This window comes from Salvelinus namaycush, chromosome 33 (assembly GCF_016432855.1).
Source record: "Salvelinus namaycush isolate Seneca chromosome 33, SaNama_1.0, whole genome shotgun sequence".
NCBI lineage: Eukaryota > Metazoa > Chordata > Actinopteri > Salmoniformes > Salmonidae > Salvelinus > Salvelinus namaycush.
The window spans coordinates 10,786,458-10,811,332 of NC_052339.1; the positions used below are offsets into that span (position 1 = coordinate 10,786,458).

Genomic DNA, 24,875 nt, shown 5'->3' on the forward strand with positions numbered 1-24,875 from the left:
GAATATGTTTCGAAACACGTCTACATTAATGTGGATGCTACCATGATTACTGATAGTTCTGAATGAATCGTGAATGAGTGAGAAAGTTAGACGCACAAGTATCATACCCCTGAGACATGTTAACCTCTCACTATTACAATAACGGGAGCTTAGCCTTTCTGGGGATATGATATAAATGCCTCTAACTTTCTCACTCATCATTATTCACGATTCTTTCAGGATTATCCGTAATCATGGCAGCGTCCACATTAATGTAGAACTGTTTGAAGCATGTTTTAGAAACCTGCAATGTGAATTAAAACTGGATGAGTACTTTGGATGTGACTTCAGATGGGGACACTGGACCTACTGCTAGATGGAGCCGGGGTTATAACATTGTTAGCCTATTTGGAATGGCCTAAGGATCGGATTGTGTAACACAAGGTTTAGCTTACACTCCAGGCTCCAGACTAACGGTTTTCCCCTGCCACTAACTTTTTCAATTGGCACTAGCCTATGATTTGGTGGCACCAAAATTGTCACGTCGTAACGCAATAGAATAAATTAGTAGCCACTAGGGATGTGACAAATTGAAATTTTACATAACGTTTAAACAGCCGTTTCTTGGGGGGGCTGGTTCCTTTAAATCGCAAACATTAAAAAAAATATATACTTACATGTCAATTCACAATGCAGAATAAGTGTTCTATTACATGTATGTAACCGCTAGGGCCTGTGCAATGGAGTTGTATCTACCACAACCCTTTACAGAGACAACGCAGCTACAGTAATATGTCGATAGCGACAATTGCTAACATTTTTTAGGCGTAGGAAAAAAGTGCCGCGTCAGAAGCGTCCCTACCTTTTTAAGACAGTACAATTCTGCTCTGCATAGAATGTTCGGTATCGTTTCCCTGACAGCAGTGTACGTTGTTGGTTGATGTGCTGCTTTTTTTTAATGCTGATTTTTATGGTAGAGTAGCTAATGTTTTCTTTCTATTAAATATCTTGGTAAGACATGGTATTTAACAAACTTTAAAGTACTTTTTTTTAGTAGAGAGTGGTCTGCTATGCAGGCAAGCTACATGCAACAGCTCAAGTTTAGGTCACCTAGTGATGGATGTTAGTCTCGCTTCTGCTGCATTCCTTTACAGACTAGTAAAATGCCCGTTTATATCTCCAGAGAGGGTTTTGTGAGCTTTTTAAAAAGCCGTAGTGTAGTCTACCCTAACAGGCAACATGCTGTCGCCGAAGAGCTTTCAAGGGGCCACATTCAATTATGTCTGAAAAGGGTAATCGATACAGGCAATACAGGCTTTTTTAATTGTGGGAAAAAGAACAAAACATTTTTATTAATGTTAATGATCCCGTTTAAACTTTCACACCCCTAGTAGCCACAGTGCTTAAAATAAAATAGACTACGGAGATGGTATAATAAATAAAATGTTAATCAAAGCAGGAATGCATGAAGTAATTTTGATGTGCAACATAAACCAGTGATGGTCATGCATTCTGGGTTGACAATAAGGCTATTGTTGCTATAGGTTACTGTCAACATAGGGCTCCAGAATTTGTAACTATATATTTTTTTGCTGAATAGTTAACCTTGGTAAAATGGGCAAGTCAGGCACTTTCATAGCAGGAATCAATGCACTTTACTTAAGGTGTACCGTTTAACCAAATCATGCTTCTAGCCTCCCAAAAAATAGGACGTTTTAGGTGTGTTGACCAGTTAGAATTTGTAACTTGCAATGATGCGACCAATAAATGTTTTTACTCGCACAGCCAAGTCAAATGGTCGCAAAATACGACTCAAGGGTCAGTGTAGAGCCCTGCTACACAGTGAGACTGCTTCATGGTTGAACCTTTCACATAAGGGCGCAAACTCCTGTTTTTAAAGGTGTTAGTCAGTGTGTTATGTGGTTTACATTTCACCGAAGCGATGATGTTGCTTTGTTAATGTAGCTGGCCTCCAGTCTAACCTCGTTTTAATGTTTTCCTTGTGTATGTCATTGCATCTCACCAAAGCACTGTTGTTGATGATGTAGGCCTAATGACTGAATCTATGACCTTTCCTTTGTTATATTCCTCCCCCACAGGAGCACCATCTCCAGCGGGCCATCTCTGCACAGCAGGTGTACGGGGAGAAACGGGACAACATGGTCATCCCCGTCCCCGAAGCAGGGAGCAACATCGCCTACTATGAGTCCCTCTACCCCGGGGACTTCAAGATGCCAAAGCAGCTCATTCACATACAGCGTGAGGACTATTACTATTCATGTAGCCTGTGTGTCTGTCTTTCTCCTGTGTGTCTGTCTGCCGCGCCTGTGTGTCTGCCGCGCCTGTGTGTCTGTCTGCCTCTGTCTGTTAGCTCTATCTGTCTGCAGTCAGTCGGCAGATGTTTGTTTTTCTTGTCTTGAGTGTGCCTGGTGTGTCTGCTGGTTTTCGTGTGTGTGTGTGTGTGTGTGTGTGTGTGTGTACGCATACTGCAGTTTGTTTGTGTGTTCATGCTGCTGCGTGTGTGTGCTCTGTCTGAGGTATGTTTAAGTGATTGTGTCAGCCCCTGGGGTGTCTCTAATAGCAGCAGTGTGATCTCAGACGTGTTCTGCTGTCTGAAAGCATTTGAGCTCACTCACTCACACACCACACACAATCACACAGGCTGCGGCGGGGGGAGAGTGGGACACTGTCTGTCTGAATACTCAGTAAGCCCAGGGGACCCCCTCTCAGCCCCAGTTTACAAACACTCCTGTCTGCACTGTTTTTTTTAAAGGACTTTCATATAGAACCAGATATGCAAAGGGATGGCAGGCTTTTTGCAAGCTTAGCGTATTTCTGGAGTTGGCAGCATTACGCTGCTGATTGTGGGCAAAAAATAGAGATGTGTTTTTATCAGAATTCCCATTTATCATCTTTCTGTAACACCTATTCACTATAAAGTACACTACTTTTGACCAGGTCCCTTAGCTCTCTGGTCAAAGGTAGTGCACTATATAGGGTGCCATTTGGCAAGCACTCTAAAAGTACTGCAAAGTGTTGTTGGCGTTATTTCTTACTTCAACCCGTGTTCTCTATCACAGCTTTCAGTTTGGATACAGAGCAGCCGGACTACGACCTGGATTCAGAGGACGAGGCGTTTGTGAATAAGCTGAAGAAGAAGATGGAGATCACCTCTCTGCAATTTGAGGAGATGATTGACCGGCTGGAGAAAGGCAGTGGCACACAGGTACTTTAATTCTTATGGCTGAGAGCCCGTTAACGGGATCAACTTGACAACAGCCAGTGAAACTGCAGGGCGCCAAATTCAAACAACAGAAATCTCATAATTAAAATTCCCCAAACATACAAGTATTTTACACCATTTTAAAGATAAACTTGTTGTTAATCCCACCACAGTGTCCAATTTCAAAAAGGCTTTATGACGAAAGCACCCCAAACGATTATGTTAGGTCAGTACCTAGTCACAGAAAAACACAGCCAGAGTCACAAAAAGCAGAAATAGAGATAAAATGAATCACTAACCTTTGATCTTCAACAGATGACACTCATAGGACTTCATGTTACACAATACATGTATGTTTTGTTCGATAAAGTTCATATTTATATCCAAAAATCTTAGTTTACATTGGCGCGTTATGTTCAGTAATGTTTCGCCTCCAAAACATCCGGTGATTTTGCAGAGCCGCATCAATTTACAGAAATACTCATCATAAACATTGATAAAAGATACAAGAATTAAACATGGAACTTTAGATAAACTTCTCCTTAACCTGTTTGGCGTGCAAGCCCGACGTCGGTACACTTATGACAACAGCCAGCTCAAAGTGCAGGGCGCGAAATTCAAAAGATTTTTTTTTTAAATATTTAACTTTCACACATTAACAAGTCCAATACAGCATATGAAAGGTACACATCTTGTGAATCAAGCCAACATGTCCGATTTTTAAAATGTTTTACAGGGAAGACACAATATGTAAATCTATTAGCTAACCACGTTAGCAAAAGACACCACTTTTCCTTACTCCATCAGTAGCTATCACAAATTCGACCAAATAAAGATATAAATAGCCACTAACCAAGAAACAACTTCATCAGATGACAGTCTGATAACATATTTATTGTATAGCATATGTTTTGTTAGAAAAATGTGCATATTTCAGGTATAAATCATAGTTTACATTGCAGCTACAATCAGAAATTGCACCGAAAGCAGCCATAATATTTACAGACACCAACGTCAAATACCTAATTACTCATCATAAAACATTTCTGAAAAATACATAGTGTACAGCAATTGAAAGACAGGCATCTTGTGATTCCAGACAATATTTCCGATTTATCAAGTGTTTTAAAGCAAAAACACAATAGAGCGTTATATTAGCGTACCACAATAGCCAAAAACACAAGCAATTTCCCATTAGCAAAAGTTAGCGATCGTAGCAAACAAGCAAAAGATATATAATTTTTGACTAACCTTGATTTTCTTCATCAGATGACAGTCCTATAACATCAGGTTATACATACACTTATGTTTTGTTCGAAAATGTGCATATTTAGAGCTGAAATCAGTGGTTACACATTGTGCTAACGTAGCATCTTTTTCCCACAACGTCTAAACAGCAACGATGATTTTCTGACACGTTTTCTGACACACATATTCTGACCAAATAGCTATTCATAAACATAAGTAAAAAATACATGTTGTATAGGAAATGATAGATCCATTAGTTCTTAATGAAATCGCAGTGTTAGAATTCTAAAAAATAACTTCATTACGACATCCAGCTTTGGTATAGCTGAGTACCCCAAAGTTGGGCGCCCACGACTAATTCACATGCACGACAGATATATGAATTAGCATCATAAAATGTTTCTTACTTTTGGTGATCTTCCGTCAGAATGTTGGACAAGGTGTCCTTTGTCAAGAACAGTCGTTGTTTGGATTCAGAACGTTCATTTTCCCTCTCGATTTAGCACGCACACTTGCCAAGTGGCACGGATCTCTCCAACGTCAACAAAGTCAGAGAACGGAACACGGCAAAACTCCCGAAAAAATTTCAATAATCTGATTAAACTATATTGAAAAAACATACTTTACGATGATATGGTCACATGTATCAAATAAAATCTAAACCGGAGATGTTAGTCGTCCATAACGACAGCTAAACAGAAGGCAAATCCATGTCCCCTTTCGCGTGCTCCAGAAACAGGAAATGGACGGTCACGTCATACAAAGAGCTTTAATTCCACCTCAGACCAAGATAAACACGAAATGTCTTCTCTCACCGCCTCTTGACAACCAGGGGAAGGTGTATGAAGTGTACGTAGACTCTTACGTATCATGCCCATGTATAGGCAGGAAGTTGAACAGAGCATCGATTTCTGACATTCCACTTCCTGGTCAGGAAATGTGCTGCAGAATGAGTTCTGTTTCACTCAGAGAAATAATTCAAACGGTTTTAGAAACTAGAGAGTGTTTTCTATCCAATAGTAATAATAATATGCATATTGTACGAGCAAGAATTGAGTACGAGGCTGTTTGAAATGGGCACGATTTAACTGGCTACTCAATACTGCCCCTTGCAGCCATAAGAAGTTAATGCAACCGCTGTGTCAGATTTTTTTTTTTATTACAGGAAAAGCGCACCATGCTATAATCTGAGTACAGCGCTCAGAGCCCAAACAAGCCATACAGATATCCGCCATGTTGTGGAGCCAACAGAAGTCAGAAATAGTATTATAAATATTCACTTACCTTTGATGATCTTCATCAGAATGCACTCCCAGGAATCCCAGTTCCACAATAAATGTTTGTTTTGTTCGATAACGTCGTTAATTTATTTCCAAATACCTCCTTTTTGTTCGCGTTTAGTTCCAAAATCCAAATTGATGACGCGCAGGTCAGACGAAAAGTCAAAAAATTCCATTACAGTTCGTAGAAACATGTCAAACGATGTATAGAATCTATCTTTAGGATGTTTTTAACATAAATCTTCAATGATGTTTCAACCGGAGAATTCCTCAGAAATGCGATGGAACGCAGGTCGCTTTCACGGGTGCGCGCGTGACCAGACACCTGACTCAAAGAGCTCTCATTCTCTCACAGTAGAAGCATCAAACAAGGTTCTAAAGACTGTTGACATCTAGTGGAAGCCTTAGGACGTGCAATATGACCCAAAAGACACTGTATATTGGATAGGCAAACCTACAAACTTCAGATTTCCCACGTCCTGGTTGGATTTTTTCTCAGGTTTTTGCCTGCCATATGAGTTCTGTTATACTCACAGACATCATTCAAAAGTTTTAAAAACTGCAGAGTGTTTTCTATCCAAATCTACTAATGCATATCTTCGCTTCTGGGACTGAGTAGCAGGCAGTTTACTCTGGGCACCTTATTCATCCAAGCTACTCAACACTGCCCCCAGCCATAAGAAGTTAACCACACCACAATGTTCAAGGCATTTCTTAGGCCAGTGTTAGGACATAGGACAGTGTTTCTCAAACCTCTTCTTGTGTACCCCAAGCCGTTCTGCCTATTTGGTCAAATAAGTGGAATGGCTAGGGGTACTTTTAAGGAGAAGTTTGGGAAGCACTTTTGTCGGCTGTAGGTGTTCATGATTAGTCTAGGTGCTTTATTGAGTACTAGAAAGAACAGTGTGACTAAATGTGTGTTGCCTCTTCTCCTCAGCTGGTGAGCCTGCAGGAGGCCAAGCTGCTGCTGAAGGAGGATGACGAGCTGATCAAGGAGGTGTTTGACTACTGGACGAGGAAGCGAAAAAACTGTAAGAGTGGCTCGCTCATTCCCACTGTGAAGCAGGAGAAGAGAGACGGATCCAGCACCTCAGACCCCTACGTGGCCTTCCGCAGGAGGACCGAGAAGATGCAGACCAGAAAGGTGAGGCTGGAGGCCAGTTCCCACGACAGGGTCTTTAAAGACCCAGCCATCACCCAGACACAATTCTGGATTTAGTTGTAACCTAGAGCTAGTTTCCTAGGGCCTGCATTGGGCATACATTTTAGTTCCAGAAATCTGGGTCCAGGAAACTGGCCTACAAAGAATAGTAAAGAGAGAATCTTGTTTACTTACATGTGCCTCCATAAATCGATCTTTAGAACCGTAAGAACGACGAGGCTGGGTATGAGAAGATGCTGAAGCTGCGGAGGGACCTGAGCCGAGCCGTCACCATCCTGGAGATGATCAAGAGGAGGGAGAAGAGCAAGCGGGAGCTGCTACACCTCACCCTGGAGATCGTAGAGAAGAGGTGAGAAAGCCCTTCAAAGCTTGTTTTATCTCTGGTTTCTCGCTGGGTTTTGGACCTTGAACAACTTTATTTGTCTCAGTTACTATCTAGGCTTTAGAATGCTATTTGCTGTGGGTATAAATTATTGGTCCCCCAAATCAAAGAAAACAGTTGCTTTCTCCGTGATTGCAGGTTAATGACTGTCTGCAGCTGTTAGTTTTCAGGCTGATTACACACCTGCCATTTTGGTTCTGTGACTTGGGTAGTAGCCTGTCTGGTTGATTTTAAACCTGCTGTTTGTTTGCCAAAGGAGGCTCCTTGGGTTGTCAGGGCAGGCTGAGGATGTATCCCAAATTGCACCCTATTCCCTATATAGTACACTATGGGCCCTGGTCAAAAGTTGTGCACTATAATAGGGCAGTGATCATCAACTAAATTCAGCTGCAGGTCGATTTTCTTTTGTGAGTGGATGGTCAGGGGGCCGGAACATAATTACAAATAATTGGTGGACTGAAAATTGACAGCAAGAAGCCCAAACGGATATAATATTTGACTACAACTTAATCATTTCAAACCTTGCTTACATTTATCTACGATCACACATCTATTTTATGTGTGGGAATACTTTTTATGTGTGGGAATAATTTCCAAAATTAAAATCACTTGGAGCTGATTTGCAGTTTTTTTTGTCATGTCTTTTGCTGAACAAACTTGGGGTGCCAAATAATATCACCTGCGGGCTGCCAGTTGGGGAACCCTGATATAGGGAAGAGTGCCATTTGGGACGAATCCTATATGATGGGTATTAGCAGAGTAGACCAAGGCTCTGTATTTTTTTTATGTAGTCAGGCTTTGTTGCTCATGTTAATTGGGGGCATCATTCAGTGCTCTTTTTTGCATGCATTATCAATTAGAATTCACCTTATTTGTGCAGTAAGGTCAAAGCAATGAGCTCATTCACTTTCACTCAATTCACTGGCCATAAAAAAATTGGTTTTGTCAGTATAGAATAAGCTGGGCTTATTGTTGGTTAGTTGCATTTATATCTCTTAATTACTCTTAATTAGTTTTTTTGGGGCTTGCTATTCTCTTGTGGGGCACCTTCTGTCCCAATAGCACCCTATTCCCTGCAAAGTGCACTACTTTTGACCAGGGCCCTATGGCCCTGATCAAAAGTAGTGCACAATGCAGGTTGCCATTTGGGAATCGCATTTCCAAACATGACATATCAGAATGGGATAGATTCCATCTGAAAGTAGATGTCACTGCGAGTTTAGATTTTCCTTCTTTCCTTGAGTACTTTTGATTTGTAGTGACATTTCAATTTCCGCCTGTTATCAGCCTGCCCTGCGCTAGCGTCTGCATCCTGATGCTTTTATTTTTACTCACACAGTTGGATTGGCGTATTGTTCTATGATGGAAGATGTTTTGCCCTTGTATAGCAGAGATCCAGGTGGCCAACTTCCTTCACTACTTTTCGGAGTATTTTCTCTGATTTTAGAAATGGTGTAGCCTGCTCACATCCAGTAACTTGCCTGTGCAAAGTACAAAAAGTACTTATGAAAGACATATGGTTAGGCCTACTTGCACACTGCTGAATGCTCCTGCAGTTTAATTGTGCAACGTTTTGACCTAAAAGGGTATTTCTCCAATAACCCTCACCCCCTCTTCCTCTGTGTTCTCACTAGAAACGGCATGCCTGACTACGGGAGTGAAGTTATGGCAGAGGCCCTGGCCCAGAGGGCTCTGGTAAAGCCTGTCTACACGATACCCATCATTCCCCTCTCCAACAGCAACCAGTACCGCCACCAAGACCACATGGACATGAAGGAGTACAAAACTAAAGTAAGAAACACATATCAAATCACATTTTATTTGTCACATACGCTGAATACAACAGTTGTAGACCTTACCGTGAAATGCTTACTTACAAGCCCTTAACCAACAATGCAGCTCAAGAAATAGAGTTAATAAAATGTTTACTAAATAAACAAAAGTAAAATAAAAAATCCAATCTAAAAGTTACACAATACATTTACATAACAATAACAAGGTTATATACAGGGGGTACCGGTACCGAGTCAATGTGCCGGGGTACAGGTTAGTTGAGGTAATTAGGTGTTGTATTGATAAGGAGATGGGACACCATTATGGTAGCTTCGAGAACGTCTTTACTAAGATAACACCGGATATGTTACACAGAGCATTATGGGTACTGTAGTAAATCATGCTACAGCTCTCGTGACTTATTTAGCTAGCACTACTAAGGGTGCCATTGGGGACACAGACCCTTCTCATTATGACTATTGAGCAGTCAATCAACCAACTGGGCGATGAGTGACTCTCCTATTGTTTATCCCCACACTCATCTATTGATGTAACTGTGTCCCTCCACACTCCTAGTCCACACCCCCACCTTGCTTTCATTCCTTCCATTGATTTAACGGATGCCCCCCCCCGTACTGTAGCCTTACCCCCCTACCTCTTCCCTCTGGGGCCTTGGGTTGAATGAGAGTTCAGTTCACTAACCTCTACTAGTGGTATGGAGGAGTGTGTTCAGTCAGTGAGGGGTGGGGTCTGCTCTTTGGGTAGGCAGGGAGGGGTGGAGTGTGTTGTGGTTGGAGGGGGGGGGGGGGGGGGGGGGGGTCCTGTCTTCAGGGAGCGGCACAATCTGTCTGGGCAGAAGCATCTGGTGCATGCCTCCGTGCCTCGCCTCTCATCTGCATACCAATGACTCACTGTTCTGTTTCTGAATGGCACCACCTCCATATGAAATGCTACAGGGCTCGGAATACCTTTTTGTAGCACAGCCTCTATCCTTCATAGGACTTGCTATATATGTTTGTTCATTTATTGAATAGGACAGAGGTAGAGAGGATATATGGACATGGAGTGTGTTAAAATAGCAGTGGGACGGATTCAAACCCATGCTGCAGCTGTGTCTGTGATCTGGAGGCAGCGGCTTCGACCGCTAGACCAACCTAGGCCACGCTCTGAATCCCTTTAATGTAGACAGCTGTTTAACAGTTTTCCTTTTCTGGTTCTCCTCCTTCCAGCCGGAGAAGACGGAGGTGGTCAGAACGAAGAGGAAGTACGAGAAGAAGCCTAAGATCCCTCCTCTCTCTGCACCCCAACACTCTGGCCCCTCTGTGTTCAACCCCAAGGACCTCAACCAGTATGACTTCCCCAGCTCTGACGACGAACCCTTCTCACAGGTAAACTCATAAATAACGCCGGTGGTGGTGATGTTTGCGTTCTAAATGGTACCCTATTTCCTATTTAGTGCACCACTTCATGGGCCCTGGTCAGAAGTAGTGCATCTGTATAGGAAATAGGGTGCCATTTGGGGTGCAGATAATGATGGTAATAATGTTTAGTATCGGTCTATTTGTTGTAGTTGTAGTAGCAGTTGGATATGTGATTGCAATCATGGCTGTTGTCTAAGTAGCCAGCCCCATTGTTATTGTCTCTGGCTCTTATCGTAACTCACCCCCCCCTCGTGTTTGTTTAGATCCATTCAGGTTCCTCGGAGGCAGAGGAGGAGAATGACCCAGATGGCTGCTTTGCGTTCCGGAGGAAGGCCGGCTGTCAGTACTACGCTGTGAGTAGAGTAGCTGCCTGCGCTCCTGTGACTCCGCTGCTCTATTTATAGCCCATACGCTGCTCTTTCGGCCAGCCACACACACACACACACACAGCCAGGGCTGCCGCTTTTTTCTCTTCCATGCTCTGCTGACCACATCAACGCCTTACTGACGGAGCCTTCCTGCTTTGTCTCTCTTTTCCCTCTCCTCCCTCCCCTCTCTCTTCACCCTTTTTCTATTTTCTTCTCTCTATTGCTCTCTCTCTCCCCCATTCCATCTCGCCATCTCCCTTGCGCTCTCTCTCTCTCTGTCCCTCTCTCCCTCCCTCAGTCTCGTCTGGACCAGAGTGGTAACTGGCCGTGGGTCAGCCCCTCTGGGGGTGGTTTGGGCGACCCTCGCTTCCGCTACTGCCTCACGTCCCTGACGGTGCCCCGGCGCTGTGTAGGGTTGGCAAGGCGACGCACGGGCAGAGGGGGCAGGTGAGTTCAGACGCCCTTACTGCTGCCTAGGGCTGTGACCCAAATGGCACCCTATTCCCTATGTAGCTCACTACTTTTGGGCTCTGGTCAATAGGAAATGGGGTGCCATTTGGGACACATCCCAAATCTCGCCTTGAGGCTCTACTTGCCTGTTGTAGTAGCTGTTCATTTGACAGGGGATCCTATTTCTGTGCTGGATGTCATTGAGGAGATTAAGTTGGCAAGTGGCGACAGTTTCTGACACACTCACTGCAACACGTGCACACAGATTGGAAACAACTATCAGGTCTTTTAGGAAGGCTAGAACTATAATACTCTCATAGTGTGACATGCAATTACAGCTGCAACATTTTATCATGCATATTCCACCTGCCCCAGGCTCTGAATTTGAGGTCTTCATCGGTCTGAAAAGTTTGGCTGTTCCGAAATGGACCTGGGGCTTTCCCATCCGGACCCAATATGCGTAAAAAATGTTTTTTTAATTCCCAACCCACCCAAGAATAACTAGACCCGGTACGTCGAGACCTGAATGGATCCTGACCCGGTCCGATCTGAGGGAAACAGCAGAAAATGATATATTTTTAAGCTACTTTATTAAACAGAGCTGATAAAGCGCGAGGTAGAGAGAGGTACCGCTCTAGCAGGGACAGTGCTGTGTTTACTCAGTGTGTGTGAGCGAGTGACATGGGGAGGGAGGGAGAGAGAGATGCAACCAACCAAGCCGACTCGCCCTACAGTAGATAGTTTATTGAAAACATAGATACATTTGCACAATTGGCACTTCTTGTCTCTCAAATACATTGTTACAGTTGTTGGTTAGCTAGCTAGTACATTTGAGCCATATTAGCATAGACATGGCATCAGTCAAAACACCTCAAAACAAGGTATCATTAACAAAATACAACAAGCTGAAGTGATTCCCTACATGGCAGCTTCTTGTCATTGTTGCTCGCTATTTGACCGTTACGAATAATAACGCACACCTTCCGGCCACATAGATGCGTGCGCATGATTTTCGTAACATTGTCAGTCAACCTGTCTATTGCCGCTTTGATGACTTAAGATTGGTAAACAAGCTACATGTGCCACTCGTGAAAAGCAAGGGCAGGAGCATAAACTACTGCAGCAGTCTCGTTCGGATCTATACAGGCCTTTCCGTACAAGTCAGTTAAAATTACACATACCCGTGACCATCAGATCTGACCAAGACCTGTTACTAGGGCTGTTGCGGTGACCGTATTACGTTATGGTTATGAGTCATGAAGGCGGTCAAATTCCACGTGTCCGTTTAGTCACGGTAGTTAGGCTTCTCCAAGCTCTGATACTGCTGATGGTCATTAGTAGCCTACCAAACTTGCTAACTGCCTGCTACTCCACACTCTATTGTCCCTCTAATCACTCTGACATAAATGCAAATGAAAATGGAATCAAACACTTCATGAGAGCTCATGTTGCTCAACATTTCTATAGGCTATGCAATTGCGTGAGAAAACAGTAATGGCCACTACTAAAAAGAGGAGGATCCCATCAGCTTTCTATGGACTAGGCCTACGCCTACTATATTTATTTCTCAATTTTCCTAATATTAAGCACATTGTTTATTTTTACAACAGGAGTATAGCCTACCTGGCTGGCATGAAAGCGTTCTCCATTCTTTATTTAAGTGCATAGGTGACATGTATTTTTTTCCCACTGCCCCTGTTTCGAGACATTCTAAATCAAAACAAATTTCACACACATATTATTTTGTATATGTAAAGACAAGATTGAATCAAGAATAGTCTGATGGGTGACAATATTAGCCTATCACTTGTGAATTAAATATTATCACTTGTGAATGATACCCAGAAACGGCCTTTTCCCGCGACTTTTTGAAATCAGTCGCACACCGCATGTAGTCTAGGCTTATATGTTTTAATAAGATTTGTATCACAACTAAAATTATCAAATAACTTCTTACAATTAAGCACATTTATTTTGCTTTACAAGGGTGTAAAATAAAACATGCCTACCACTTTGAAGATGCAAGATATTTTTAATTGTGAAAAAAGCAAGAAATTAGACTCAAACAGAATTTGAGCGTGGATAACTATTCCCCCCCCCCCCCCCCCCCCCCCCCAACGTCAATACTTTGAAGAGTCACCTTTTGCAGCAATTACAGCTGCAAGTCTCTTGGGGTATGTCTCTATAAGCTTGGCACATCTAGCCACTGGGATTTTTGCCCATTCTTCAAGCCAAAACTGCTCCAGCTCATTCAAGTTGGATGGGCTCCGGTGGTGTACAGAAATCTTTACGTCATACCACAGATTCTCAATTGGATTGAGGTCTGGGCTTTGACTAGGCCATTCCAAGACATTTAAATGTTTCCCCTTAAACCACTCGGGTGTTGCTTTAGCAGTATGCTTAAGGTCATTGTCCTGCTGGAAGGTAACCTCCGTCCCAGTCTCAAATCTCTGGAAGACTGAAACAGGTTTCCCTCAAGAATTTTCCTGTATTTAGCGCCATCCATCAAAAACATTTAATTTTTATTTTATTAAGCTTTGTTCAATTGTTTTCTTCATACTATAAAATAATATTAAATATTGCCACGGAATTCTAAACAAATCTTGTCTGCTAAATGAACTAGTCTAGCCCACAGCCATTTGGTGTATCCACATTAGGACTTAAGGACTCAGAGTATTCTATGTTCTTCTGAAATAATTTTCTTCAAATCATGCTTCTTTAGACCCGTCTAAAATAAATAATGGATTAATTGTGAAGGTGTAGGCTATATTACATGTATTTATTATACTTTTTTTTAAATGTAGAGGTTCCAACAGACTTCCAACCACTGATGCAGACCATGTGTGGAAACCAGGAGATGCTAAATGTGTTTATGTTAATTACTGGTCTATTACCGTGGGACCGACAGTTATTTGCTTGACAAATCACCGTCTGACTAAATTTCATGACCGACACAGCCCTACCTGTGACATCATTTAGAATTTTTGGTCCCGTCTCGGGTAAAGGTAGCTCCGTGAATCCACGACTTCATGTTGTGTAAACAGGAGTCTGTGGATGCGTCCCAAATGGAACCCTGTTCTCTCTATATACTTTTGACCACGGCATGTGTTCCCTATATAATGCTCTACTTTTGACCAGAGCCTTCAAAAGCAGTGCACTATATAATGAATAGGGTGCCATATGGGACTCAGTCTGGGTGTTATCGTTGCTGTGATTGTAACGAGTCTCTCTGGTTCTGTTTCAGAGTTTTGCTGGACAGAGCGCACACAGATCTGGACAATGTTTTCCACAGCCTGGACTCGGACCCCGAGACCGAACCACTTCAAGCCTCATCTCCTCCCACAAGCTCTCCTCTCCGCAGTGCAGCGCCTGCCAGTACCTCAGACACCAATACCTCGGACCGAACCAATGCTCCCAACAACCACCACCCCTCTTCGTCATCTGTGGACCTCAGTGAGATTCTGTTGAACATTAAGTCGGGCCGCTGGAGGCACTTTAGGCCGCGGACGCTATCCCATCACCCCCTGGGTGGAGGTGACATCTCACGCTACAGAGGATTTAGAGGATTTACCCGGAGTACGTCCTTGGGACAGAGCAGGCTCTTGGGGAGTGGAGCTAACGCCCTACCCCGCACTGGCCCAGGAGCTACACCCGTCACCGGTGAGTTGTGCTCCTCCTGCTTTGTGGTTTACGCTAGAATTCAGGTATTGTGGGTAACCTGCCAAGTCCTGCTTGAGAGTACTGAAGGGTGTTTGTTTGTCACTTACCACTTTGCTTTACGGGCAATATACAATGCAGATATAGGCATAGTATGTGCTGTTTCTGAGTACTGGTTTGTTAAGAGTTTGCTGTGCCTCAGAGTCCTGAATGTAATGTACCCCAGCCCAGTGGCGGAGGAATATCTGCTCTTCTGTGTTCCACATAGCACCTTATTCCCTATATAATGCATTACTTAAGTTTTGACCTGGCCCGTATTCACAAAGAATCTACGAGTAGGAGTGCTGTCCCTGGGATAATTTTTGACATTTAAATGATAGTTAAAAGGGGGGACCTGATCCTAGATCAGCACTCCTACTCTGAGATGCTTTGTGGATATGGACCCATGGCCCATAGGGCTCTGGTATATAAAAAAAAAAGTAATGCACTATAAAGGGAATAGGGTGTCATTTGGGATGTAGTATTCCACCCCCTTGCTTTAGGGCACTATGTTGACGCTCTTGAGGACAGGTATTCTCTTTAGAAATCGGATAAATAGATAAGTGTTTGGCAGGGAGAAGAGAGGAGGCGTTTGTTTTGACCTAGTCACAGGAGCATTATTTCTTGAAAAGACAGTTTTTCTGTTCTGGCAGAGCTATAAAGGTTTAGTGTGAATCAGAATGAGAGAATTGAGCAGGCTTTGAGTGAGTGTGTGTGTGTGTGGTATGTGGGGAGGGGTGTAATTGGGAAATGTCTCCATGCATGAAATTGTGAGCTACCATTGTTTAGTGTATGTGCCTGCGTGTGCCTGCAAGGGGGAGGGTGCGAAGGAGAGATAAATATGCATTTTTCAAGGCTCACTGTTTAGCTATTCTGTATCTGATCCTGATTAGGTATTTAATGGTTTATTTTTCTCCTTCAGAAAGCGACGCCTTTTCTGGCTGTAAACCAAATGAACATTCTGTATTCATACGCTGCTTCCTTATAAGAGTACATTAATTCCTGTTCTCCCGGCTCAGGGAGTCAATTAGAAATGGTGTCGTATAATTAGATTCAGAAGAGGGCCAATGGCCGTAGAGATGAGTCTGCTGCATGCTAAACACTGTCAGGCTTACCTATATGACGAGCAGTATCTCAAGCTAGAGTCTTGGCTTGTTCGAGTTTAGCCTTGATAGTCCTATCCTTCATGCTATGGTGTCTGAAGACTGGAATATGGAGAGCAATAGTAATGGTGTCTTTTTGTAGGCAATAGTGGAGGCTAACTCCGCCATGGCATCGTTGGCCAAAGCCTATGGGGAAAGTACTGCGGTTTTTGGATAAATGCTGAAAATAAGGTCTGTGTTAAACACAGGCTTAGGAGATCTTACATGCTGACTACACCGGCTCATGTTGATTTTGTCTATCCCTCCAGACGCGATCATGACACACAGGTTAAAATACCAAACTCAACTGTGAATCAATGATAGATTTTGTGGCAGGTCAAAACACAGGACACATTCATGGACATTTAGCTAGCTAGCTGTTGCTGTTGTCCTGGGAGATGAACATTGGGGTTGTTATTTTACATGACATACATATTGTCATTTTAGATGGATCTTTGTAGAATTTTGACCCAGAGTCATACAAAATTGTGTGTTTTTCTTCTCTGATAATTAATCCACAGATAAAGGTAAACCTAGTTTGTTTTTAGTTATCTTTTATTATTCTCTCGTTTTTCTTTCAAGCATCCTGATATCCAATAAGGAAGGTACTTGTGGAGCGTTTCAAATACATCAAAGTTCTATTTTCGTGCTTGCGGTCTGGGTGAGATGATTGAATAACATGTATGTGTAAATCTATTTTGCACCGCTCGCACACATCACATCCGATGACGTTTGCATGTTATACGTTTTGTTCTATGAAATCATCAACAGATAGCATCACTTTTTGTGCATTTTTTAGCATTTATTTATTCAGAACAATCATTTAAAGGCTTCATAATTCACGACGGTCTTGTTAACTTAATGATATTAGCAACTACACTGATCAAAAATATAAACCCAACATGTAAAATGTTAGTACCATGTTTCATGAGCTGAAATAAAATAATCCATCCACCTGAGGTGTGGCATATCAAGAAGCTGATTAAACAGCATCATCATTTTACAGGTTCACTTTGTGCTGTTGACAGTAAAAGGCCACTCTAAAATGTGCAGTTTTGTGATGCAACACAATGCCACAGATGTCAACGGTTTTGAGGAAGTGTGCAATTGGCATGCAAGAATGTCCACCAGACCGGTTGCCAGAAAATGTAATGTTCGTTTCTCTTCCATGTGCGGCTTCCAACATCGTTTTAGATAATTTGGCATTAGGTCACAACAGCAGACCATGTGTAACGTGGACCTTCACATCCGGCTTTTTCACCTGCGGGATTGTCTGAGACCAGCCAACCGGACAGCTGATGAAACAGGGGGGTTGCACATCCAAAGAATTTCTGCACACTGTCAGAAACCGTCTCAGGGAAGCTCATCTGCGTGCTCGTTGTCCTCACCAGGGTCTTGACCTGACTGCAGTTTGGCGTCATAACTGACTTCAGTGGGCAAATGCTCATCTTCGATGGCCACTGACACGCTGGAGAAGTGTGCTCTTCATGGATGAATCCCGGTTTCAACTGTACCTGGCAGTGTGTATGGCTTTGTGTTGGCAAGCGGTTTGCTGATGTCAAGGTTGTGAACAGAGTAGAGGTCGACCGATTATGATTTTTCAACATTTAAGTCATTTAGCAGACGCTCTTATCCAGAGCGACTTACAAATTGGTGCATTCACCTTATGACATCCAGTGGAACAGCCACTTTACAATAGTGCATCTAAATCTTTTAAGGGGGGGGGGTCAGAAGGATTGCTTTATCCTATCCTAGGTATTCCTTAAAGAGGTGGGGTTTCAGGTGTCTCCGGAAGGTGGTGATTGACTCCGCTGTCCTGGCGTCGTGAGGGAGTTTGTTCCACCATTGGGGTGCCAGAGCAGCGAACAGTTTTGACTGGGCTGAGCGGGAACTGTACTTCCTCAGTGGTAGGGAGGCGAGCAGGCCAGAGGTGGATGAACGCAGTGCCCTTGTTTGGGTGTAGGGCCTGATCAGAGCCTGAAGGTACTGAGTTGCCGTTCCCCTCACAGCTCCGTAGGCAAGCACCATGGTCTTGTAGCGGATGCGAGCTTCAACTGGAAGCCAGTGGAGAGAGCGGAGGAGCGGGGTGACGTGAGAGAACTTGGGAAGGTTGAACACCACACGGGCTGCGGCGTTCTGGATGAGTTGTAGGGGTTTAATGGCACAGGCAGGGAGCCCAGCCAACAGCGAGTTGCAGTAATCCAGACGGGAGATGACAAGTGCCTGGATTAGGACCTGCGCCGCTTCCTGTGTGAGGCAGGGTCGTACTCTGCGGATGTTGTAGAGCATGAACCTACAGGAACGGGCCACCGCCTTGATGTTAGTTGAGAACGACAGGGTGTTGTCCAGGATCACGCCAAGGTTCTTAGCGCTCTGGGAGGAGGACACAATGGAGTTGTCAACCGTGATGGCGAGATCATGGAACGGGCAGTCCTTCCCCGGGAGGAAGAGCAGCTCCGTCTTGCCGAGGTTCAGCTTGAGGTGGTGATCCGTCATCCACACTGATATGTCTGCCAGACATGCAGAGATGCGATTCGCCACCTGGTCATCAGAAGGGGGAAAGGAGAAGATTAATTGTGTGTCGTCTGCATAGCAATGATAGGAGAGACCCATGTGAGGTCATGACAGAGCCAAGTGACTTGGTGTATAGCGAGAATAGGAGAGGGCCTAGAACAGAGCCCTGGGGGACACCAGTGGTGAGAGCGCGTGGTGAGGAGACAGATTCTCGCCACGCCACCTGGTAGGAGCGACCTGTCAGGTAGGACGCAATCCAAGCGTGGGCCGCGCCGGAGATGCCCAACTCGGAGAGGGTGGAGAGGAGGATCTGATGGTTCACAGTATCGAAGGCAGCCGATAGGTCTAGAAGGATGAGAGCAGAGGAGAGAGAGTTAGCTTTAGCAGTGCGGAGCGCCTCCGTGATACAGAGAAGAGCAGTCTCAGTTGAATGACTAGTCTTGAAACCTGACTGATTTGGATCAAGAAGGTCATTCTGAGAGAGATAGCAGGAGAGCTGGCCAAGGATGGCACGTTCAAGAGTTTTGGAGAGAAAAGAAAGAAGGGATACTGGTCTGTAGTTGACATCGGAGGGATCGAGTGTAGGTTTTTTCAGAAGGGGTGCAACTCTCGCTCTCTTGAAGACGGAAGGGACGTAGCCAGCGGTCAAGGATGAGTTGATGAGCGAGGTGAGGTAAGGGAGAAGGTCTCCGGAGATGGTCTGGAGAAGAGAGGAGGGGATAGGGTCAAGCGGGCAGGTTGTTGGGCGGCCGGCCGTCACAAGACGCGAGATTTCATCTGGAGAGAGAGGGGAGAAAGAGGTCAGAGCACAGGGTAGGGCAGTGTGAGCAGAACCAGCGGTGTCGTTTGACTTAGCAAACGAGGATCGGATGTCGTCGACCTTCTTTTCAACGCCGATACCGATTAATCGGACCATTTTTAAAAATGTATTTGTAATAATGACAATTACAACAATACTGAATGAACACTTATTTTAACTTAATATCACTTAACATCAATACAATCAATTTAGCCTCAAATAAATAATGAAACATGTTCAATTTGGTTTAAATAATGCAAAAACAAAGTGTTGGAGAAGAAAGTAAAAGTGCAATATGTGCCATGTAAGAAAGCTAACGTTTAACTTTTACCGCCTCTCAACCCCGGATCCGGGATCACCCCCCCCCCCCCCCCCCACACTGATTAGCATCGCTAGCATAGCGTCACAATTAAATAGTAGCATCTAAATATCATTAAATCACAAGTCCAAGACACCAAATGAAAGATACAGATCTTGTGAATAAAGCCACCATTTCAGATTTTTAAAATGTTTTACAGGGAAGACAAAATATGTAAATCAATTAGCTAACCACCTTAGCAAAAGACACCACTTTTCTAACTCCATCAGTTTCTTACTCCATCAGGTGCTATCACCAATTCGGCCAAATAAAGATATTGATAGCCACTAACCAAGAAAAAACCTCATCAGATGACAGTCTGATAACATATTTATTGTATAGGATAGGTTTTGTTAGAAAAATGTGCATATTTCTGGTAGAAATCATAGTTTACAATTGCACCCACCATCACAACTCGACTAGAATAAATACAGAGAGCAACGAGAATTACCTAATTACTAATCATAAAACATTTCTTAAAAATACACAGCTCACAGCAATGGAAAGACACAGATCTTGTGAATTCAGACAATATTTCAGATGTTCTAAGTGTTTTACAGCGAAAACACAATAAATCGTTATATTAGCATACCACATGTGCAAACGTTACCCGAGCATTGATTCAAGCCAAAGAGAGCGATAACGTTATCATCGCCAAAATATATTAATTTTTTCACTAACCTTCTCAGAATTCTTCCGATGACACTCCTGTAACATCATATTACAACATACATATAGAGTTTGTTCGAAAATGTGCATATTTAGCCACAAAAAAACGTGGTTATACAATGACAATACTAGCAAAACTGGCCTGAAAATGTCGGGCGCCATCTTTCACAGTGATCTTGTCTCATGGATAACTATTCATAAACTTGACTAAAAAAATATAAGTTGGACAGCTATCGAAAGACAAATTAGTTCTTAATGCAATCGCTGAATTACATTTCTAAAATTATCCTTACTGTGCAATACAGGGTTCGCCAAGCGAAGCTATACCAAAAAAAATGGCGGAATATGCGTTTAACATTTTTCGACAGAACAACGATTTATCATCTTAAATATTTCTTACTATGAGGTGATCTTCCATCAGAATCTTGGGCAATGTATCCTTTCTTGGGTCTAATCTTCTTTTGGTCGAAAGATGTCCTCTTGTCCGTCGAAATGCCCACTAACGTTCGACCGGGACCCCGAAACGTGCCCGGCGCTTCAAAGTGCATCACAAAGCAATGCCTCAAAATCGCACTAAACGGATATAAATTGCTATAAAACGGTTTAAATTAACTACCTTATGATGTTTTTAACACCTATAACGAGTAAAAACATGACCGGCGATATATTACTGGCTAAACAACAGCTTGGAAAGAGAGCAGGTCCGACGTCCATCGTGCGTCAGGCGCAGGGAGCAAAAGAACGGTACATCCGGTCTTTGGCCTTTTATACAGGCCCTGATTGCGCAATCGACTCCATTCAAATTGTCACCTCTTACTGACATCTAGAGGAAGGCGTGGGCAGTGTTTGTATCCTCATAGGATTCACAGGGACTTTAAAACTGACCTGGGACCAGAGGCCAAGATTTCTGAAATCTCACTCCATATCAGGAAAAGTGCTGTAGAATGAGTTCTGTTCCACTCAGAGACATAATTCAAACGGCTATAGAAACTAGAGAGTGTTTTCTATCCAATAATAACAATAATATGCATATTGTACGAGCAAGAATTGAGTACTAGGCAGTTTAATCTGTAGAGCAAATTATGCTAATGCGAAACAGCACCCCCTATAGTGGCAAGAAGTTAAGTTCCTTTCTCAGAACATGAGAACATATGAAAGCTGGTGGTTCCTTTTAACATGAGTCTTCAATATTCCCAGGTAAGAAGTTTTAGGTTGTAGTTATTATAGGAATTATAGGACTATTTCTCTCTATACCATTTGTATTTCATATACCTTTGACTATTGGATGTTCTTATAGGCACTTTAGTATTGCCAGTGTAACAGTATAGCTTCCATCCCTCTCCTCACCGCTACCTGGGCTCGAACCAGGAACACATCGACAACAGCTACCCTCGAAGCAGCGTTACCCATGCAGAGCAAGGGGAACAACTACTTCAAGTCTCAGAGCGAGTGACGTTTGAAACGCTATTAGTGTGCACCCTGCTAACTAGCTAGCCATTTCACATCGGTTACACCAGCCTAATCTCGGGAGTTGATAGGCTTGAAGTCATAAACAGCACAATGCTTGAAGCATTGCGAAGAGCTGCTGGCAAAACGCACGAAACTGCTGTTTGAATGAGTTCTTACGAGCCTGCTGGTGCCTACCATCGCTCAGACTGCTCTATCAAATCATAGACTTAATTATAACATAACACACAGAAATACGAGCCTTAGATCATTAATATGGTCGAATCCGGAAACTAAACGTTTATTCTTTCAGTGAAATACGAAACGGTTCCATATTTTATATAATGGGTGGCATCCATAAGTCTAAATATTCCTGTTACATTGCACAACCTTCAATGTTATGTCATAATTACGTAAAATTCTGGCAAATTAGTTCGCAATGAGCCAGGCGGCCCAAACTGTTGCATATACCCTGACTCTGCGTGCAATGAACGCAAGAGAAATGTCACAATTTCACCTGGTTAATATTGCCTGCTAACCTAGATTTCTTTTAGCTAAATATGCAGGTTTAAAAAAATATATACTTCTGTGTATTGATTTTAAGAAAGGCATTGATGTTTATGGTTAGGTACACGTTGGAGCAACAACAATCCTTTTTCGCGAATGCGCACTGCATCGATTATATGCAATGCAGGACACGCTAGATAAACTAGTAATATCATCAACCATGTGTAGTTATAACTAGTGATTATGATTGATTGTTTTTTATAAGATCAGTTTAATGCTAGCTAGCAACGTACCTTGGCTTCTTACTGCATTCGCTTAACAGGCGGGCTCCTCGTGAGGCAGGTGGTTAGAGCGTTGGACTAGTTAACCGTAAGGTTGCAAGATTGAATCCCTGAGCTGACAAGGTAAAAATCTGTCTTTCTGCCCCTGAACAAGGCAGTTAACCCACCGTTCCTAGGCAGTCATTGAAAATAAGAATGTGTTCTTAACTGACTTGCCTAGTTAAATAAAGGTGTAAAAAAAAAAAAAAAAAAAACTGCTAAATTGGCATCCAAAATGACCAATTTCCGATTTGTTATGAAACCTTGCAATCGGCCCTAATTAATCGGCCATTCCGATTAATCGGTCGACCTCTAGAACAGAGTGCCCCTTGGTGATTGTGGGAATATGCTATGCTCCGGCATAAACTACGGACAACGAGCACAATTGCATTTTATCGATGGCAATTTGAATGCACAGAGAGAACATGACAAGGTCCTGGGGCCCATTGTCGTGCCATTCATCCGCCGCCATCACCTCATGTTTCAGCATGATAATGCACGGCCCCTTGTCTTAAGGATCTGTACACAATTCCTGTAAGCTGAAAATGTCCCAGATCTTCCATGGCCTGCATACTCACCAGACAGATCACCTATTAAGCCTGTTTGGGATGCTCTGGATTGACGTGTACGACAGCATGTTCCAGCCAGTGGGACAACATTCCACAGGGCACAACTAACAGCCGGATCAACTCAATACAAAGGAGATATGTCGTGCTGCATGAGGCAAATGGTGGTCACACCATATACTGACTGGTTTTCTGATCCAAGCCCCTACCTTTTAAAAAAAAAAAGATATCTGTGACCAACAGATGCATATCTCTATTCCCAGTCATGTGAAGTCCATAGATTAGGGCCTAATTTATTTATTTAAATTTACTGATTTTCCTTACACGTGATGATTTTTTTTGATGGAGCAGATAATTATAATAATTTGTAGACTGCAAATTTACCACAACTAAGCCCAAAAAATAGATTTTATTTGAAAATAATAATAATTTCATACATTGACAGGATCACGTCTTTTTTTGTGTGGGAAAGAACAGATTTCCTAAATTATTTGCAGCGTTGATCCCAAAACCCCCATACATTTTTCGCATAGCAAACAAACCAGAAGTAGAAAATGCTAACTAATTTATGATTTTAGGACTACAAGCTGGTGAGCTCTATACTTTATAGTAATTTTTACGTTTTAGAATTATGTTTGATGTCAGAAAGCTAACCTTGGTGTGTAGGGCTGACCCCGTTTAGTCGACTGGTCAATTGTTTGGTTGTTGGTCAACTGACATTTTTTATTGTCGAATAATTACAAATATTTTTTTTTAAATGCATGACACACATGACCTGTCTCAGTGGACTAATCCATTGCGGAGGCCGCGGGGATGGCACACCCGTATCACCAGTAGTACATTTACCATTAATTACCATAATTTCTGTTAATGCATTCAATTTATTATTATTATTATTATTATTGCAGGCTTACTGTTGTCATTGTTGGAGTGGACTTGTTGTTTGCAGAGCACACAACCTAGGCTACACTTGTGAAAGTTTTGGTTTATTTCATTCGATTTACAAGTTGTCAATTTATTAATTCATTTGTTTGGAGCGCTCCTTTCAATCTTGAGTAAGGACACTCACCTGATTACACATAGAAATAGGCCTAGGCTACCTGGCCTCATATAAATGTGCCCATTTGGGAATCTGATACTATTTCTGATTGTCTTAACTCACCACCACTGTGGAGCTTCTCAAAGTAATTTTTTCTTTGCCTCAAACAGCAAGTAAACAAAGTCTGTTTTTAAAATCCATTGAGAATGACATTAGTTCCTCAACGTAGCCTATTGACTTTGCTATATTGATCTCTGCCTCCCTCTTAAGTCACTTGTCATTTTTAATTGAATTGCTTAGTGCATCAGGCAAGCTCAGTAGCCTACAAATAGTTTATTTTATTCAAGCATCTGTATATGGGAAAATACATGTTTAAAACATGTTGACCAGTTTAGATGACTCTTGGTCGACCAATAATTATTTTTTTTGTCGGGGACAGCCATATCGGTGTGTTTTCCTTTCATACCCCCTTGCGGTTAGCTAGGCCACACGTTGAACTGCATCACCATTTTGGGGAGGCATATTTTGCCATG

General features: G+C 42.8%; 1 protein-coding gene across 1 annotated transcript in view; it reads left to right on the top strand.

The window, feature by feature from the left end:
- Positions 1-24,875, top strand: part of LOC120027745 (enhancer of polycomb homolog 1-like) — a 48,348-nt gene that overhangs the window by 10,142 nt on the left and 13,331 nt on the right. The window contains exons 2-10 of the mRNA XM_038972751.1: positions 2,079-2,238; positions 3,060-3,205; positions 6,668-6,874; positions 7,093-7,241; positions 8,909-9,065; positions 10,277-10,435; positions 10,732-10,821; positions 11,135-11,283; positions 14,531-14,946. Of these exons, the coding sequence (XP_038828679.1) occupies positions 2,079-2,238; positions 3,060-3,205; positions 6,668-6,874; positions 7,093-7,241; positions 8,909-9,065; positions 10,277-10,435; positions 10,732-10,821; positions 11,135-11,283; positions 14,531-14,946 (1,633 nt within the window). The remainder of the gene's footprint in view (positions 1-2,078; positions 2,239-3,059; positions 3,206-6,667; positions 6,875-7,092; positions 7,242-8,908; positions 9,066-10,276; positions 10,436-10,731; positions 10,822-11,134; positions 11,284-14,530; positions 14,947-24,875) is intronic.